We start from the raw sequence: 19,238 nt of genomic DNA on the forward strand, positions 1-19,238 counted from the left end.
CCAGCATAGTTATTAGGGGTGAAGGTGGAAGAGCTGAGCATCTCCTAGGAGAATAATTTTACAATTGTCACAGCTGAAAGAAAAGCTTCCAAAAGAACAAAGCTTGTAAGTCATACTAAGTCACTTCTGCATATCAACACTGACTAGCAGCTGGGATCTTATCAAACTCGATTGTTGGTTTTGGTTTTTCTAAGCATTTAACAAACAAAAATAATCAGAAGAAAAGGCAGAGGCAATCCATATACCTCTGTCCTTCAAGTCATCTTCTCTTGAGAAATCAACTGCAGAATTTCTGGTTGACATGAGACAATGCAAGAGCCACAAAACCCCTTTAGGTACTGTGTGGTTTTCAGCAGTGACTGCCCAGAGCCACCAGGGAAACAAATAAGAGGTACTACGTGGGTTGTTTCCATGAGTACTTCACTGACCACTGTACTGCAGTGTGAATGCCACTGTCAGCCTGTGGGCAGCCAAACAAAACACTGACTCTGACCCCTGGACACTCATAAATGTGCTCAAAGATTCTTCTTCCTATCAAGATTTTCTTCACTGTATTGGCTTGGAGAAGACTTGAATGCTTTTTTATCTTGGTAAATGCTCACCTTCCTTCTAGTAGGTCAGAACTTGAACATTAAATGATGGAAAAAGCTAAATCTGTAAGGGGATCCTCCTAGCATTTTGGAACACCTTAAATTGAAGGCCACATACAGTGCAGGCAAAACAGTGCTGAAAAAGACAACTTATTTCTCTTTCTCCAGCTGATGACCTTAATATGACTAATTGTCTGAGAAAAAGCAAAATGCTGAATAACAAAACTCCAGCAAGGACCAAAGAAAGCCCAGAAATATCTCAAGAAGCAGCAAGAAACGGTGATGATCTGTTTACAAAAGTTTGTGTAAACTGAATGAAAGTCTAAGACTTAAGAAGGATAGAGTTCCCTGCATTACTTCATGCTAAAGAGACTTTCTTGTAGTTTTTTGGAGTGCAACTGTATACAGCTATACACAGTGATGTGATTGTCATCCACTGACCTCTCTCAGTATCACAGCAAGCTCTGTGGTCCTGTTTTTCCCCCATCATCAACTTCAGCTATGGTTCACCAGTATCACAATAATACAGCTGGGTCTGTAATTCTCAGAGAAATGTGAAATGAGCTGACACCAAATAAATCAACAAAGGAGATCACTCTAGTGATGAATGAATGATTCATCTTACAAGATCTTGTCCCTTCTCCTCTCTGCCTCTTGCAACTTTACATCTCTTAATTTTTGAGGGGACTGACAATTTTGGGCAATTCTTTAATTGTCAGAAATACCCTGCCAGACCCTCTCATTTCACTGCTTCTCTCACGAGCACTCTGCAGATCTGTATCCCTCTTCTCTTCTGGACTTTGCAACACTAACCCTACTTCAAAGACACAGCTCAGAGGGCCATATCTCCCTCCGCTGCTTTGCCATCCACATGCTGTCCAAGGCCCTCCATCTCTACTTTTGCCTCTCCACCAGTGTGTCTGCAATGCTTTCTTCTGGGCAAGCTTTGTTGTCCCTCATTCAATTCTGTGAATATCAGTGACCTCTTCCCTCCCACCCGACCCTATGCCCATTTCTCCTTCCCCAAGACTTCCCATGTACACCAACCCACTTTCCCCAGCCTCTCACTAACACAAATCTCTCCACTAAGCAGCTTCCAAACATGGCTCAGCAATGCTGCTGAGCAGCACAGCAACCTCAGTCTCACCAACAGCCACCTTCTACTTCCACAGAGCCTCATTTTCCTAGATAGTGGCAGTGCATATATTTCATCTCTAAACTCTGCTATTCAAATTCTTAAGAACTAGAGTAGCAAAAATAGACGGAGTAGTAGCAGCACAAAGTGCAAGTTCAGTAATAAAAAACTGCTAAAAATGCAGCCATCAGCCAGAAACAAGGGAAGAATAAAGACCATAGTCTCAACTATGAGCTGCTGCCATGAAACCACCTGTGAGGGGGTTCTTGAGCGAAACCCATCTCTGAAAGTGAAAAACATACTACAAAGTATGAACTTTCATTAAGATGGAGATGTGCAACCTTGTCATCTGAGAAACAGAGTTAAAAGGACAGCGGAACACTTGAACCAGTTGAAGAAAGAAAACCACATTTTCAGTTACTTCAGCAGGCAAATAAAACGAGATCTTGCACTTTCCAGAGGTGCACACTGAGTAAAAATCACAATGGCAAGAAAATGTAGTTTGTTCACCCACGTTTTGCCTTTCAACCACAAGGGACATAACTGCTCAAGATACAGACTGGAGGAAACAACTGTTCCTTTAGAAGAACAAGGTTTCTACAGCTCATAGAAAACAGACATCAGGCCTATCACATGAACACGTGATGTCCCACGTATTACCTGCGGCATAACCAGTAAGATGAGCACACACCAGTGAATTCATGCATCACTGTTCTTTTGCATAAGAGCACAGTTATATTTTTATATCGTGTAGCAGAACTGTAGCACAGCTTAAGAAAAGCTGGTGCCAGCAGAGGGAGGCAGCTGCTCTCTAGGACATGCATCTTCACATTCCCCGATGCACAGTAGGAAGCCAACAACTTTGTTTTTGTGGAAGTGAACTCACCCCTCAGCCATTGTGTAAATGTGGCTTTAAATCAAGCTGTAATTAGATTTTGCTGTATTTAACAAAACCCCTCTTGTGCTCCTCTTTTCCAGCTCTAGACAGGAAAGAAATGTATTTGTGAAAGAAAAAAGGAAAAAAGTTTATGCCTCTTCCCAGAGCATGTCCTGGCATGCACGCAAAAGCAAGTACAAAACATAAAACAATAAGCTTACAGGACACTCAATCTTCACATTACGTAGGAACACAAGGATCTCTCAGCTGGTCCACTGTTAAATGTCAGCTCATTATTATCAATATTCTGCTTCACCACATTAACCTTGTCAAAAGATACTAACAGTCCAACCCTTGGAGTTTGCTTCTCTTCATAAATTTAATTCACTTGGCAGAAACAGAAGTGGAAAACCTCTGCTAAAGACTCAGGCAAATCAAGACTGCCACGTAGCCCTTCTAAGGACAGATATTTTTTTCCCCCCTCAACTTTTATAGTCATAGCATTCCCATTTTAACTGAGCAGCTTTGTCCCCCACTAGCAGTCTTTGTATATACTTTGTATACAATCCAAAATAAAACTGTGTGTGCTTTTATTTTTTCAGACCTACTTTACTATAATACATGTTGCACGAGGTGGTTTTATTTTGTGCAATTTCTTTATAAACTAAACTGCATAATTCCCCTGCACTTTACTTTTACACTGCCATATGTGGAATTGCACAGAAATGAAGTTGAGTTCACTCAGAATAATAAACAGCTTCAACTGTATTTTGATTACAGGCTTACAAAGAACTTTATGGTGGTGGCAACACTAGTGGATACACAATGGTAAACTGATGCAAGGAAGTCAAAAGGACATGCTCAAGGCACACAGCAAGTCAGCTGTTGTTTTAACAACAAAAAGTTTCTGCTCTTAATCTAGACCTTCTCAGTGAGTCAAAACCTACTGATAACTCTGTGGTCTTATAAATAAGTTTCAGGTCCTTTAGAAGAAATGAGAAGAGACAACACAACTGCCAATTACTCACACACAGATATCTAACCACTGCCAAAGATAAAATGATTTACAAAGTTACTAATTTTTAGGACAGCCTGAAAAGTGTACCTTTTCTAAACCAACTTATTTTAAGAACATATACTCTAACAGCCTAATTCTCTACAAATCATCTGTTATGCTGCAAGTTTTAAGAAACCTAAGGCTGATTTAGACAACTCAAAAGATAACCTCATTCTGAAGTCATTTTGCAGTTTCATCTCTAAATGCAAAAGACCATGGTAAGAACAATATTGGAAGTAGATTATCCTCCTACACATGTAGGAGAATTTTTAAATTTGGTTGTTGTTGGTTGGGGTTTTTTTAGTAGCCAATACTACCTCTCTCCTGAAGGATAATGAAGTTTGGTTCAGCACCAGTCCAAAATGACAATATGAAAATTCTTGCTATGTGCAAAGAGTTTATGATAAATCATCTCAGCAAAGGCTCACAGTACCCTAATCCTTACTCTATCTTTACTAATACATAAATAGAACAATTTAAACCTTCTGTATAAAAGAAACCTAAATTTGGCATAAACAAATAGATTATAGGTAAATTTCCTTTCTCTCACCTTGATTCACAGAAAACAAGAATTTTTCTGTAAGCCTTAAAGTTGTCACAGCATAATGCCATCTAAAACTGAATGAAGCATTTTGAATATTAATGTCTAAGCAAGACAGCAATTCAGAAAAAAAAAAGAGAGAAATCCCATAAAGCAGGTAGTGGATGGTATGGCACCCAAACTCGGAAAGGCAAGTTTCTACACAACCTCCGAAAGTAGAAGCATACAATAGGATTAGCCTTATCTTATTTAAGTTTCTTAATAGCAAGGCTGCATCCTCCTGACGGCATACTGTTTCCAGCAGGACTCAAATTCCAAGCAAGAGCAATTCTTAAAATACAGTAGCTATGTCTGGCAGAGCTGGAACCATGAGGACAACATGAACACTCAAACCAGTTTATTCAGGTTTGACTCAAGAGGAAAAACTACATTTCAGACTAGACAAAAATAAGACCCAACATACCTAAAGAAGCTTCCAGACTACCATTTTTAGGTCATGCCCTGTACTTTTTCCTGTTTTTCAATTCATATGTAGGAAGGTCAGTTCATAAAGTGGATTCCACTGTGGCATTTCAAGTCAGATTATTCTCTACATAATAATTAGTGCTGTTCCTCACATCACTTGCATACTGTTTTGCTAGTCTGAGAATGTTGTGTTTATTTCTGAGAAGCTTTTTTTAATCCCTTCAAAGTACCAGCATCCTAAGCACAGCTATCTCATGCTCCATGAACTTTAGTGCAAATGCTCTAAGAGTTTCTTTTCTTCTTAACAACTTCATTACAGTTTTTACACAGAAATACAGTGCTTGTACTGTAACCATGCAAAGCAAATATTCTGTAGTAAATGTAAGCTTTATTCAAAGTGTAGCTTTAGAAGTCTTTATGGCATACTCCAGCCTGGACTGCCAGCACTAATGCAGAGAAAATGGCAAAAGGAAAACTGTAATGACAGACCTTTCATGCTAACAAGACCTGTGGAATGGTCAAACAGAAAACTTATGGGCCAAACATATTTCCAAAACTAGTCTGCTCCTCTTTGCTAACCCATGACATCCCAAGCTACCCCTACAAAAAGGACCTCAATTCCTCTACACTGTCTTCTCCAGCTGTTTGCTCACCAAGAGACTGTTAAGTGTATGAGAGAAAAATGGCTGGAGGATAAAAAAACCTGGATCACAGTTGCATGAGAAATGGAAGTAGAACTTTCCTTCTTAAAAAGAAGATGAAATGTCCTTTTGGCAAGCTAGCAATCAAGTTGTGATTTTCCTTCTCCTGGAACTAAGTATGACCAGGACACAGACCACCAGTGGCAAGACTTCCCAAAGAAATACAGCATTCAGGGACAACAGCAGTGCCAGGGATCCCTATGGGCCATTCTAGAAAAGACCTTCTGCCAGAAGCAAAGCTCTTAAGCAAGACTGAAATCCTGTTAGGGAAAAAAATATGGAGAGAAACACCAACAGCCTCTTATAGAAGAGTTTAAATACAGTCAAAGCTATTAGACAAAGAGTGAGGAATCAGAAAGGAAACAAAGACAAAACAGTTGGTGTACTATGAAAATCTGCACTGTTGGCTTCACTTATGAAAAAAACCCACAGTTCTCCTCTAAACTTCTTTTGGACTCACACAAAAAACTCTTGCATTTTACCTCTTCTAGCAAGAGAGAAATCAAACAACATTTAAAATTCAGGGCTTATTCTGTACAAACTGGAAAATGATTACACTAGCCCTTAACGCTCACACTGAATGAGGGCCTGCTTTTTGGTGTTGCCCTTTCTTTCATTTGTTTTTAAGGGGGGGGCAAAAAGACTCCACTGAAAGGCACATATGGCCATGTACATAGATCTGCTTTTGCTGATATCACTACCACAGATCTAAGTACTGTAATTCAGAAAAAGAAGAAAATCACTGAATGATTTCATGAAAAAAAAACCAAAAAACATAAGCCCACTAAACCAGGTATTTTGAAATCCAATCTAGTATTAATGGCAATAAAGCAAAAAATAAAATCCAACACCACAATCTCAGAGATACAGTGATGCCTGAATAAATCAAAATCACCAGTTTTGGTTTGTGGTACAGAAGTTTACATTTGAATGCAGCTGGATTGCAGTCAGCTAGCCAGCTCTCACAGCAGCCCCTCCAAGCTGTATTGATTTCTAGGGAAGAAAAGGCACTGTAAATCTGCCTGAGCAGCATTGCGTCATACTTTTGGTTGGCTTGGAAAAAAGCAAATTAAATGTTTTCCATTAGCATGGTAAAGAAGCTATACAATTTTGTTTTTATTTCAAATAGAGTCTCAAGTTACAGAACACTTTAGCCAACTCTGTGGCAAGGACTACATGCTCTGCGTTTGTGAAGCCAGCAATTCATGCTTATGTGAAACCAGATGTGTGCACTGCACAGTTCCCAGGGCTGGGAAGGGTTTTTTAAAACGCGTTGCTGACGATTAAAAAGGACTCTTGCTTTTCACTTAGATCATGGAATATCCTGCAGCAGAAACAACATGTTCTTGCAGGGAAGGGGAAAGCAGGGAAGGGCAAAGAGTCGGAAGCAGAAGAAAACTTTAAGGCCATAAAAACCACACAGAGAGAACAGCTTAGGAGCAGTGCTGTAGTACAACAAAGAGCAGCACAGTTCTAAAAAGCAATAAGCATAACATGATTTGAGGTAACAAGAACTCCTTGATCAATTATTCATATAATTTACAACAGTTACAGCTGCATCAATGAGGGGAAAAAAAAAAAAAAAAAGAATCTAGGGCAAATATAAAATCTTCACAGCTATGAAGTGTCCTTGATTTTCACCAGAACATTTGGCCGTCTCGTATCATGTGTTTCTAGTTAGCAACAAACCCCTCCAACAAAGGGAAACAAGAGACAGAGAGGCACAGAACAAACTGTGCTGTTTGCCTTGCTGGAAGCAGTGAGAGTGTTCAAAGCTGCATTTCACTCATGGATGCTATGCATCACCAAAACCAAACACTGCACTAACACTGCTGTGTTTGAAACCTAACCACCATTCCACCTAGATACACCCATGTACCCCATGGGATTATGAGGAAATCTCCTGTCAAGTCTTCACTCTCTCAACACATAAAACTGCACTTCAAAAATAAATAAATGTTTAAACAACCCCCAGAAGAAATGATGTGTCTTTGTAATGTATTGTTATCTCAACTTGTATTGCTTAGTGTACTCCTAAGGCAAATGTGACAAAGGGAAACATTACAAAGGTAAGATTTTTGGATAGGGTTTTTGCCTTCAGTTTAAAATCACTTTGTAATCAGCAGCAGCTTTTCTGCTCTGTCAAGGTTTGAATACAGTGTCCTCTGCTGCTCAAGATGACCCTGCTAGTGGACTGGAGAAACATAGGTGCAGCTGAAATCTGAGAAATGTGAAGCGAAGAGAGGGCGTGGTGCAGCAAAGGGATGAGGGGGCCTAACTGTGCTTGCTGCACTCACCCCCAGATGTGAACAGCAGATCATGAGGGAAGGTTATGAGTTGAAGAACTGACTCTGCTAATGGGAGAACTTAACACCAATTTTGATTTTACTCCTCAGATGGAAAGACAATATACTTAGGTCTAGCTCAGAGCTCTAATTTCAGTTTAAATTAAGATCAATAAAGGATTAACTAGAAAAAAACTGCAATTCTTCTCAGGCGAATCAAGAAATAGTTATTTAAGAAGCTTTCCAACAATGAAGTTAACACCTTGCAACAGGTAGTTTTTAAATATGGGTAAGCTGACAGAACTTTAAAAGCACCTACCTAAATAAACCTGTAAGAAACATTTCCACTACTACTCACTTTTTTCAGCCAACTCTCTACACTTAGTTCAATTAATCTTGTCAGTATGAAGATTCTGTATATACCATCATTACATTCAAAACACTGGCAAACAAAACCATAGCATAGTCAAATCTCCCCTAAGTGTGTGCAACTCTAGCATTGATAAGTTCAGCAAAGTTCTTTGGGTCACATGTCTTTTTCTTCCATCAGTATTTATCCTGTACAAGCAAGAATGGGTTCTAGATGCTAAGAAATTCCTGAATGTGGAACTTGGAAGTGGGATACGTTTCTAAAAACACTGCATGCCGTAGAGCTCAGAAACAGCCTGTTCCCTTGCCAACAAAAAACTGTAGATTTATCTTTCTACTAATAATCTAAGGAATTATTTCTGGCTCTAACCTACAATGCATATTATGTTGTTTTCCTCTCCCATTCCCCAGCATTGTCTATTACAACACTTGTATCAGGTAGCAAGGAGCTATACACACAAAGGAAGGAGAAAGCTCAAAGATGCATTTGAGTGTTTATTTCGCAAAAAGAAGAATCCTTATTTTGAGAACTGTACCAGACAATTCAATTTGCTTGAAAAATGAGTCACTTTACTTTGGTGTAAGACTTCTGAACCCCTGCTAAAGCTGTCTGGCCAGTTAGGAGGTCTTTACCTTTAGCAGAGATCTTCAGATGAAGGCAGATCTCTCCACCCTTGGACTCCCAGAGGCTCCCTGCAGCAACACCTAGAATCACAGCAACAGGGAAGGCATTTAGCTTTATCAAAGCCACAGTTTTACAGTGTCCTTAAAGGCTGCATCTTGGTTTAAGCAATGTAAACTTCCAAAATTAGAACCCTACATCTTCTTTTGGAGACTTCAAGGCTGCAAAGAGGTGTTTAGCAATACTGGACAAGCTTTCAGCCAGCTATAGATGACTCTAGCCTTTACATTGCCAGTCCCAAAGCATAATCTCCAAGCTATGAAAAGTAACAGGTGACCTACAGGTATCAATTCTGAATTTCTCTCCACATTGAAACTGCTCATAGACATGCACTGGAATTGCTTCAGGGCAAAGAGCACAAGTGTGACACATTATCTTCTCAGGGGACTCACACAGGGCTGGTGCCTCTGCAGGCAAGAAACAGTGCCTGCAAACCACCTAGCCTAGCCTCCCTGCACATGACCTGCAGCCAGCTGACAAAGCAGTCCTTGTTAAAAGTACACTCCAGAACACCACCATGCTCAGAAAAATTAAAAAATAAAAATCTTCAACTTCCACCATCAGAAGGGAAGGAAAACGAGATTGCCTTCCTGAAACGAATGTGTTTCACTACTGCTTTTTACATGCAAAACAACCATACAGAACTTAGTAGTTTGCAAGCTGTGACCTAAATCCCTGTTTATGTTCCTTTTCTCAAAATGCCACCTGAGGTAAGACAAGCTCTAATCACACAGAAAAGTACTTTGATACATGAGATTTCTGTGGCTTGGTTTTATTTGACAGTATGTGGTCAAGCACCCTTACTGGCACAAGCGGATGGCACAGCAGCTTCCTTTAAGCAAACAGTTCTGAGTGGTTTCAAATTACTTTAATTTTCTAATCAGCTATTCACTCCAGAAACAGATCTGCAGTCAGGTTAGAGACCATGTGATGAACACAGGGCTCCTTTAACAAAAATCTCAAAAACATATGCAGAAACAGCTTAAGCACAAATTCAGGAAAACCATTTTTGGTCTCATATTGTTAAGAAACCAAACAGGCAGCAATATTCATCAGACACCAATTACTTTGAGCTTCTCCACTCAGTCTTTGGGGACCCTGAGTTTGGGTCTTGACATTAGTACACTGAAGAGTTTGTGTTAAGTGGGTGGATGAAGTCTCATCTTAGGAGACTGACTACCTTTGAAACAGTGGTACAACAGAAACAAGTAACAATGGGGGGATTTCAGATGTATTGGTATCTGCATGTAAGTACTTAAAAAATAAATATTAATAATATTAATAAAAAATATTATTAATAAAAAAATAATATTTATTTAATAAATAAATTAGAAAAAAATAACGAGACAGATGAAGGGATAAGCATATTCAGAATGATGTAGCATTACAGCTACTCAGCTATTATGAACCTGCTGTCGTAGCATTATTCTGGTATTTGGTAAAAGAAAAAAAATATTTTTCAATCTTCCCTTGTTTAGTACAACAAAGCACAAAAACAAATTATCAGCCAGAAATATACTCTCATATTATTACAAATTATTCTGATATCCAAATTACTGTATTTTAAGCAGTAATTCTAAATGATACTCATTTTACTCAAAAAACCAAAGCAACTCTAAGTTGATACTTGACAAGTCAAAGGGAAAAAAGTGAACATGGTCATTAGCTGCAGCTAGTAAATCTGTTCCAGCCATGTTGCTTGGCCAACAGCCTGAGCAACTTCAAGTACAAACACTTTTATTTCCAAGCTGAGTGACAATTTTTAACAGCTATCAAGTGGTCAGGATAGAACACATCCCCAGAATCCCCAGAAGACTGCTAGATGTACAGCTTGAAAACAAAAACTTGTGACAAAATACCATAGGGGGAAAAAGGTTGTGACTTTTTGTGCAGGTAAATATTCAGCTTCACAAATTTCTTCCCTTCTGCCTGTTGAAATGAGAGTCCCTTTTTTTTTGCTTCTCCACTAAATTCCTGGTTTAGAATCTGTAAAAAATATTTTCACAAATTTATATCTGGTGTTAGTAACGTTAGCAGTCTCATAGGGGAAATAAATATCACTGAATTGAATATATTCGTGTTTAAAGATGAAAGTATGGTATTGAGTGTATGTGTGTGTATGCATCTGCACAAATATATGTATATTAAATATTTATATTATCAGTCAGCTTCTCTAAAGTGCTCAGAATAGCACTTTAAAAATATTTTTATGAACCTGTTTTGTATTTATAGACTACATCCTGAGTTTCAGCCTTTATCCAACAAGCTGGAGCCTTTTATGACACATGTAGTTTCCTGTTTTGGTGTCCAGTATCAACAAGTCCTAGGAATTTTTTTTTCTGAAAGGACTTTTTATCCTCAATGCTATGTTCTTCCTCTCTTGCTAAGTATAAAATCAAAGTTTTAATACTTACAAAAATACACATCTCATGGAAGAGAAGCCAAATGTAATTTAGAAGGATTCATGAATGAATGAATGGCCTTCTTATTCTAATAATCCCAAAGGCATCAATCTAAACCTTCAAACCTGACTCAAGTCTACCATGAGGTTTCCATAATCCAAACTAAAGTCCGTAAAAACGTAGGATTTCCTTACAAAGAAATAAGATGATATGGAAGCTCAGCAGCATATGATTAAGCATCTGATAACTTGATGCTTTGATAAGGCGTCACCTTAATCTCTGTCATGGAGAAGTGCAAGTCAGGAAACTGAAACTAAGCAGCTGGAGGAATCTAGCTACTCAGATAAGATACACTTTCTGTGTCAAAAAATGATATGAATGCTCTCTGCAGCCAAACCTCTGTGAGAGAATTAAATTATTTAACAAAGCAGAAGAGGTAGAGAAGATCTCAGCTTTATATGTAACTAGAAACAAGGGAATATCCAGCAATTTGTATTGTGAAAAACTATTCAACCCTTTTAATGCAGACTCTACATTTTCACAGGCAGCAGGTACAGACTCGCTACTCTCACATCCCTGTTATTTTCAGGTAAAAATCTTGCATCAAGCACAAATTAAAAGGTATAGTCAATTTAGAGAACACAATTTTCAGAACTATTAGTGGAGTTTTGTTAGAAAGGATCCATATCTACTAACTCTGGCAGTTTCTACTCCTGCAGACTGACTTATTTTCATTTACATCAACAATTAAACTAAGTTGTAATCTGTTCCCATATTCAGCATCAACCCACTGAAAAGATGGAGGGATCAAATTAAAGATATACAGAAAAATCTCAAGTCAGGCACTTCTCACAATTAATATTAATACATTTGTACTTCAAACACTGCTACTTTAATTATTACTCTATATTACTTCCGTTGGCTAGTATCTTCAGTACTGAAGGTTTTCCTTCTGAGATAGAATAACATTCATGTTTTCTGACATGATACCCAGTTGATAGGAGTATTCATCCCAATTCAGATCAAGACTAGTAAATTTCATTGCAAAGTAAGACACCTACATGATACAAAGAGGAGCCTTACTCCCCGCCAAGTTTGACAAAAATACTGCTAATTGTCCCAAGCAAGAGTTACATCCACTGGACAACTGGAAGACAGGACTGTCTTTAAAAGTTTCAAGGCCTCACTACCACTATTCCTGCAGCTGTGAGTATTTCACAAGGAGACTCTGGATTAGCCACTATAAACTGCCAGGGAAAGTTACAGTACCTTTGCAGAAGCATGAAAGTGCACTAATTTCCTAAACGTTAATTACACTGAAACAAAGCTTCAATTAGTAGCAGATCATCACCAACACACTAATATTTTTGTTTGCTGGTGTGTACAGATGCAGGTCTGAGAAACATGTCTACAAGGGACAAAAAGCAGTTCTTCATTTTACCTTTATTTGTTTGGGCAGACCACATTCTCAGCTACTCTCTTTTTTACGTTCCAACACCAAGGGTTTAATTTACAGTTTGTATCAGTTATTAAAATATAATAGGAACCAAAAAAAAAGGAACACAGAAAAACAGGCTTTCTGGCCAGCCCATTACCTGGTTCTACAGGAGAGGATTTATTTTTCTGAAGTTAAAAAATAAATGAAAATACAGACATCATGACAGAGTAATTAGAGTGCTTAAGCATCAGTGGGCAGCCTGGTGAAACAGGGCTCGCCCCAAAGACCAGCAAAAAGAGATAGTGTGTTTTTTGAGGAATTATTGTAGAGGGGAATGAAGGACAGTGAAATTACAGGACTTGAACAAAGAGGCAGCATGGAGGGACCTGATGGGTTTCCATGCTGTCACTTTCTTTGTGCACCTGAGGAACAACAGCCAGATGTCAAACAAACTAAGGACAACAAAAAAAGCCATCACAACTAAGCCTTATAAGAATGGTGGCAGTCAAGAGGATAAGAAACAATTCTTATAGAAAACCATTCCTTCAAGAAACTCCTCAGAAAAGCAGATGATAGAAAGTACTCCCCAGCTGAAAGCGCAAACACAATTCAAGGGAACCAACCAAAAACTGCAACTGGGAATTTATGAACTGTGTTTATATGCTAATGTACCACTTCCTACCCTCTTCAGTCTTTGTGAATATACACCTCTTGCCAAGCGACTTGAAAGAAGAAAGCCTGTATAACTTGTGAATGTTCCTGGGTTTGGTGACAACAGCCAACTAAGAGTTCAAAGACAGGCTGCAAAATGAGGAAAATGAGGCACATAATGAAAAGCAAACATAATGATTCAAGAGTGGGGTGGTGTGAGAAGCAGAAAAGGCCTTGACACTGCAAGCTCTGCTCAGGAGTAAGAAAAACATCTCTGTATTATCAACACTGATTTCAGCACAAATCCAAAACATGTCTCCAGACCAGCTACTATGAAGAAAATTTACTCTATCCCAGCCAAAACCAGCACAAAGTGACACCAGAAGACGGCTTAAGAAGGGGCCTGGAACCATGGTTAATTTTAAGTAAGACCAGGAAATCTATTCAAAACAATTGGGTTACTGAAGTTTTCACTGTGAAAGGGAATAGGAAAATGCCACAGTGCCTTATTACTGCAAACATTACAGAGAACCATAACATAGGGAATAGAAGCTGAAATTAAGACAACATAAGAGACCTTTTGTATGAGTTTTTGGTGAATTGTCTATCAGTTTAAAAATAAAAAAGTCAATGAAGCTCTGAAATAGGACATGATTAAAGCAGCTAATTTTCAAATTTTCAAAAAATAATGTATTCTCTGAGACCTTATTGATGATCCAGGGAAGATGTTTGAGACAGTTGGTATACTGTCTCAAAGTTATTTCCCAAATATAATGATTTCTGAACGACAGCCTGGGTAAAATCCCAGAAGTAAGTCAAATTCTGAAATGTCCTGCTTTTCAGTTTACCATTTAGCTTTATTTATTTTTCATAGTCCCCATGAAAGCATAACCACTTTGTTGTTCATAAGATGCAAGCTAAGTAATTGGTTTGACTTTGGAACAAACATTAGAAGCAACCATATGCTATCACCATCTTTGCCTGCTATTTGGAGAAAATCTGAAGACAAGACACTGATGCAAATATACATGAGTACAATTAATTATTTGCAGCTCAAAGGGGAAACATGCATGTTACACTCCCTGCATTCTCACAATAAGATTTCTAAAAATCAGCAGCACTTAATGGGCAGAATTGGCAATCTACTACGCGTATGAAAAGCATGGAAATACAAGCAAAATTACACATGAGGCAGACTAGATCTAACAAGGGTGACACCTCTCTCTAGCTTTTAATAGTGATGCCATTATCATCTTAAGAATGATGGTCTGGAATACACAGACACTTTCAAAAGTCTTTGCAACATCAAAGTTACACAAATGTTCCTTAATGACTTCAGATTTGGACTCATGATTGTTTTTGTTGCAAATCCAGATCTGCATAAGATAAGCTGTGGAAGAGACAAGAGAATCCTAACCATTCCTGGTAGTGAACCCCTACATGAGATGTGTTACTTCTCCCTTGGCTGTGACCAAGGGACAATGACCAACATTCAAAGCAATAAAAGGGACACCCAATTCCATTAAATAATCAGATCAAGGCAGGTCTCAGGTTTTAAGCTCACAGTTAGATGCTGAAGCAAAACCTGCCCAAGCAATTTTGCCAGGGAATGATGCCAGGGAACTGCAAGAGTGGTTCTCCAAAGTACCTGAATGACTAGAGGCAGTAAGACACTTTCATCAGATCTACGGGAAATCAGGAAGTGAGGAAGTGCCAAATGGCTACTGAACACCAAGCCATGCACACATTTTGGAGGAGTTTCAGGTCACCTTTGCCCACTGGTCAACAAAATAAGACCTGGATTTACATTATAACCTTCAGAACTAGAACAAGCACAATTATTAATAATAAGATGGCTCCAAATGCAGAGGAAACCCCACCAGAGCACCCCCCAACCACCTAAGAAAAACCCCACAAAAAAAGAAAAACAAAACACTTCAGAATTCAGATTCAAAAAAGTTAGGCACTTCACACGAAGTAAGAGACAACTAGCAGGAGGAATCAGCTGAGGTAAACAGTCACTGATTTATCAATTCATTACACACGACTGAAACACAGATGGACATTACAGCCTGTAAAGATGAATTTTCCTCTGGCATGAAAGACTCCAGCTGACATTTCTACATTCAAGTTTCCAAGTAAAGACTTTTCATCTCCAAGTTTTTAAAACCTCAAAGTAACAAGAATTCACTTTAATCTCTATTCTATCTCTGCTTAAGGACATCCACTTGCTTACCCTGATTCATACTCAGACTGTCAGTTCTCTCTCCACTCACAGTATAACCAGGAAGAATAACTTGGTTCCTGATTATTCAACTGTAATTGTTTCTCTTTGGATGTTTTACAGCTGGAGGAGGAAAAGATACAAACAGTATCTTTTGATACTCAGTTTTGACTTTAAATCAATCAACAAATGAAATGTTAGTAATAAAAGACAAGAAACAGACACATTACCCATGATAGGAAATACTAAATTTACAGTTGGGCTTCAAAACAAAACCCTACAGTCTACTTTGATGGGAATAGGATATACAAAGCTTTGACTTGGGGTCAGGCCACAGGGTCAAATACAGAAAGAGGATATAAATCAGACATTATTTCTAAAACTTACTTGCCAAAGGACAAGACAGTGAGTACAGAAGTATTTAGGAAAATATATCAACACTGAAAAAACAGCAAGTACAAGGGTGTGCAGATGTCAGCCAGTCACAGATGTGCTGCCTGCTTTGCTTTAGCCTTCAGACCTAATCCCTGGCCCCAGTCAAGCTTGGGGACCTGGCTCTTAGATCCAGGTTTTAAAGCAGGGGAGCTCCCCAGGACTGTATATAATTGAGGAGTACCCCAGGACCCACACTACTGACCATGCTGGGGATTCAGGAAGGCTCAAGTCACAACACCTCAGAGAACACACATTAAAATTTTTTCCTAGAAACTACATTAAACCACTACTGTTGCTTATTAAATATACCTCATACTGGACTACAACAAAGGACAAGGAGTTATTGCTTCTCTTTGTGACCTGTTCCAATACTACACTGTTATCATTGATAGGAACAGTAAAATGGTATCACGCAGGGAAAAAGAGTGCTGGATATAGGATATCAATTATTTAACTTTAACAAGGCTGTGGAAAGAGTCCTTGCATCATGCCCAGCACACCATGGAAAAGGGATGTCTTAGCAAAAAGCCTTCCTCCCTGGATGACAAGAAGCAGAGCCCATCTCCAGGCCATGGCTCAGTACCTAGGATAATTCAGCAGATGGTCATGAAAACAGGAGTTAAGTGTTTTGCCAGCTCTGCAAAAAGCCTACCTTCATTAGACACATTTAATAATAACATTTTTGTTCTGCACACTACAATTTTGAGAAACAGAGAAGCAAACAGCAATGTAGTTACTGATGCAACTCCAGCTTAGAGACAGGCCATTTGAGGCAATTCTGTACAGAAGGAAAAAGTACATGAGATGCCACGATTGATTATTTTTTTTTAAGTCTAGTCATAAAAAAATGGTTTATTGTTTATGCAAATAACCAGAATTTCAGTGCAATGGTACAGCACTTTCATACCCCAGAGAAAGCAAACCCAGGACCCTGTTCATCTCCAAGTAGCAGGAAGCTGGCAAACAAGCAAGGGGCAAGCAGCCAAACCAACCACTACTGCTAAGAGTAGCATAAATCAACAGTTTGAATCAGGCTTTACATTTCCTTTCTGAGGACTCTGCCACTTACTGATTCTTTTAGAAACATTTATCAACCTTGTATCAGGTCACTATGGAAAAGCATGGAAGAGGCAACAGTTGCAGAGCACCTCCAGGGGTTCGACCTTGATTTGGGCTACTTGACTGTCAAATGTTACAACAGGAGTAAAATTTAAGAGACTACAATCTCATACTGTTCTGACATAAACATAACTCAGCACAGCTTAAGATAATGTAGAGCTTTGACACTTTTCTTTATAAAGAAAAATATCAAGCAGTCACATAATGTCACTAGATGCAGGACAAGAAGCCACAGCCAGCCATAGTCTTCCTTTGACAACTCTTACCTTCATTTTACAGCACCGAGTCCAGGCAAGATGGAAAGAGCAGGGAGTATTTAAAAAACAAAAACAAAAAAAAACCCAAAAAAACCAGCTTTACAAAATAGAAACAGAATTTACAAAGTAGATAGCTACTTCAAAGCACCAGTCATAAAAGACACATTGGAGCTTGCAGCTAGTCAGTCACATGCCATCAGCCCATACAGCAAGGACTCTGTTCTACTCTGAAGCCAAGGGGCAACTGAGAGATTGTCCCATCCTGTCACTCATCCTGAAGCTACCTAGCAATTCTTTTTAAATAGTGAGATGGACCACTAACACTGATGCTGCTTAACCTTTGGAATGCCAAAAGAATCTGCAGCTAAGAGAATTATGCTGGTCATTTGGGTAAACAAAAAACCAACAACCAAAACCTCCAAAAATGTAAGCAACATTTTTCTACATCAAAACAGGTATTTTCACTGGAGGCACCTACATATCCCTAAAGGTGCGCATTTTGATGACTCCTCCAGCCTAACAAAATGTTGACATGGCATTCTTCTGTGTAAAAATTGACAATATGATGATCCTGCAGAAAATTCTGTGCAAGTTATTTACATAGACAGGCACCCAAACGAGTACTAAATCCCAAGCACCAAATTTGAACATTCTGAAGGTCAGTATGAGGTATCTAAAGAGATGATTGTGTAACTTACAAAATTAATCAAAATTATCAAAAACACTATAGACAAAAGGAATAAACCTTAAAGATAAGTCAAAGATCTGAAGAGGTATCTATCTTAATTTTAATTGCAGTACTATAACTTCTACTCCTACATTAGCATAGTGTACAAACAACGCATTTACATGTTATTCATGTTATTCCCACAGAATCAGCAGAGTTTGCACTGGAAGGGACCTTCAAAGGCCATCCAGTTCCACCCCTCTGCAATGACCAAAGACATTTTCAAGCAGATCAGACTTCTCAGAGCTCCGTTCAACCTGACCTTGAGTGCTTCCAGAGATGTGGCATCTACCACTGCTCTATGACCATAAAAAGGAGAGAAATTTTCAGAGCCACGCTTTCTCAGAACCTGCTGAGAAGGTGTTTCATATCATGCAATTCAAGCAGAATATGTTTCAATCTGCTTGACACAAACCAGAGAATACTTATTTTATTTTCAAGAAAAAGTAGTGTACCGAAAGTCACCAATCACTAACTAAAAAACTTAAAAGAAGATATACATGAACAGATGTGAACAGAATTTGACAGGTATTCCTAAAATACATTTGACATAATTCTTTCACGTGTTTTATACTTTTAATGATCTTGATAATCTCTGCTCATTTTGCATGCAAATAACCTAACTACGCAAGTTAACTTTTTAATCCAGCACATTTCAAGTGAATTTCAACACTTCAAGAGTTGTTGGGAACAAACTTTCTTTGTATTGACAATACTTTAGCATTTACAATTGCATAGCAATTTAATCGGGATGTTATAATTTGGTTCTGTGTGGGTGTCTGCTGACTTGCTTCGAAGTCTGCTTCACATCTACAGAAGTTATTCACAAAGAAGATGTAATTATATTAATCACTTGGGCGGACTACAGTGTCTAAGCCTTCAGCACATCTCCCTTTGGGAAGTCAGGACCTGCAACTCCACATATTGGAAGACTTCCCCTGAAAGCAGTAAACATATCTCTTGACTTTTGTTGTACAAACCCAGTTTTTCTGGTCCTGTAGCAGTACACAAACAGTCTCCTGTCTAATCTCTCCTACATCCACAAGATCCTGGGCAGGAACAGGGGAAAAACAAAGCCGACACAGGAACCCTTAACACAAACATTTTAACTAAAAATTACCTCTGCTCTCTCAAGTTTGCCCTCTTTCATGCAGTGCTAGATATCAAAAACCAGACTCTAAAGTTCTAAATCCTAATATTTGAAGGAGCTACATCAGAAAGAATTTCAAAATGCCAACACAGAGGGCATCTAAATTAACCTAATTTTTTTTGTCCTTACATAC

At 38.6% G+C, this 19,238-nt stretch overlaps 1 protein-coding gene across 47 annotated transcripts in view; it reads right to left on the reverse strand.

Annotated features, from left to right (window-relative positions):
* FAM110B (family with sequence similarity 110 member B) overlaps positions 1 to 19,238 on the reverse strand; it is a 115,201-nt gene that overhangs the window by 75,296 nt on the left and 20,667 nt on the right. For 28 of the 47 annotated variants that reach the window (XM_086887511.1, XM_086887467.1, XM_086887646.1 and 25 more), the window contains one exon: positions 8,654 to 8,725. The exons of 5 other annotated variants lie outside the window; for them this stretch is intronic. Coding sequence is in view for 1 of the 42 variants with exons in the window: in XM_086887727.1 (XP_086743853.1) it covers positions 8,654 to 8,725 (72 nt within the window). In the remaining 41 variants the exon portion in view is untranslated. Of the gene's footprint in view, positions 1 to 8,594; positions 8,726 to 19,238 lie in introns of all 47 variants that reach the window. 14 more of the 47 variants (XM_086887660.1, XM_086887573.1, XM_086887625.1 and 11 more) reach the window with 1 other exon arrangement.

The sequence above is a fragment of the Cyanistes caeruleus genome, chromosome 1 (genome assembly GCF_971803275.1).
Source record: "Cyanistes caeruleus chromosome 1, bCyaCae1.hap1.1, whole genome shotgun sequence".
Lineage (NCBI taxonomy): Eukaryota > Metazoa > Chordata > Aves > Passeriformes > Paridae > Cyanistes > Cyanistes caeruleus.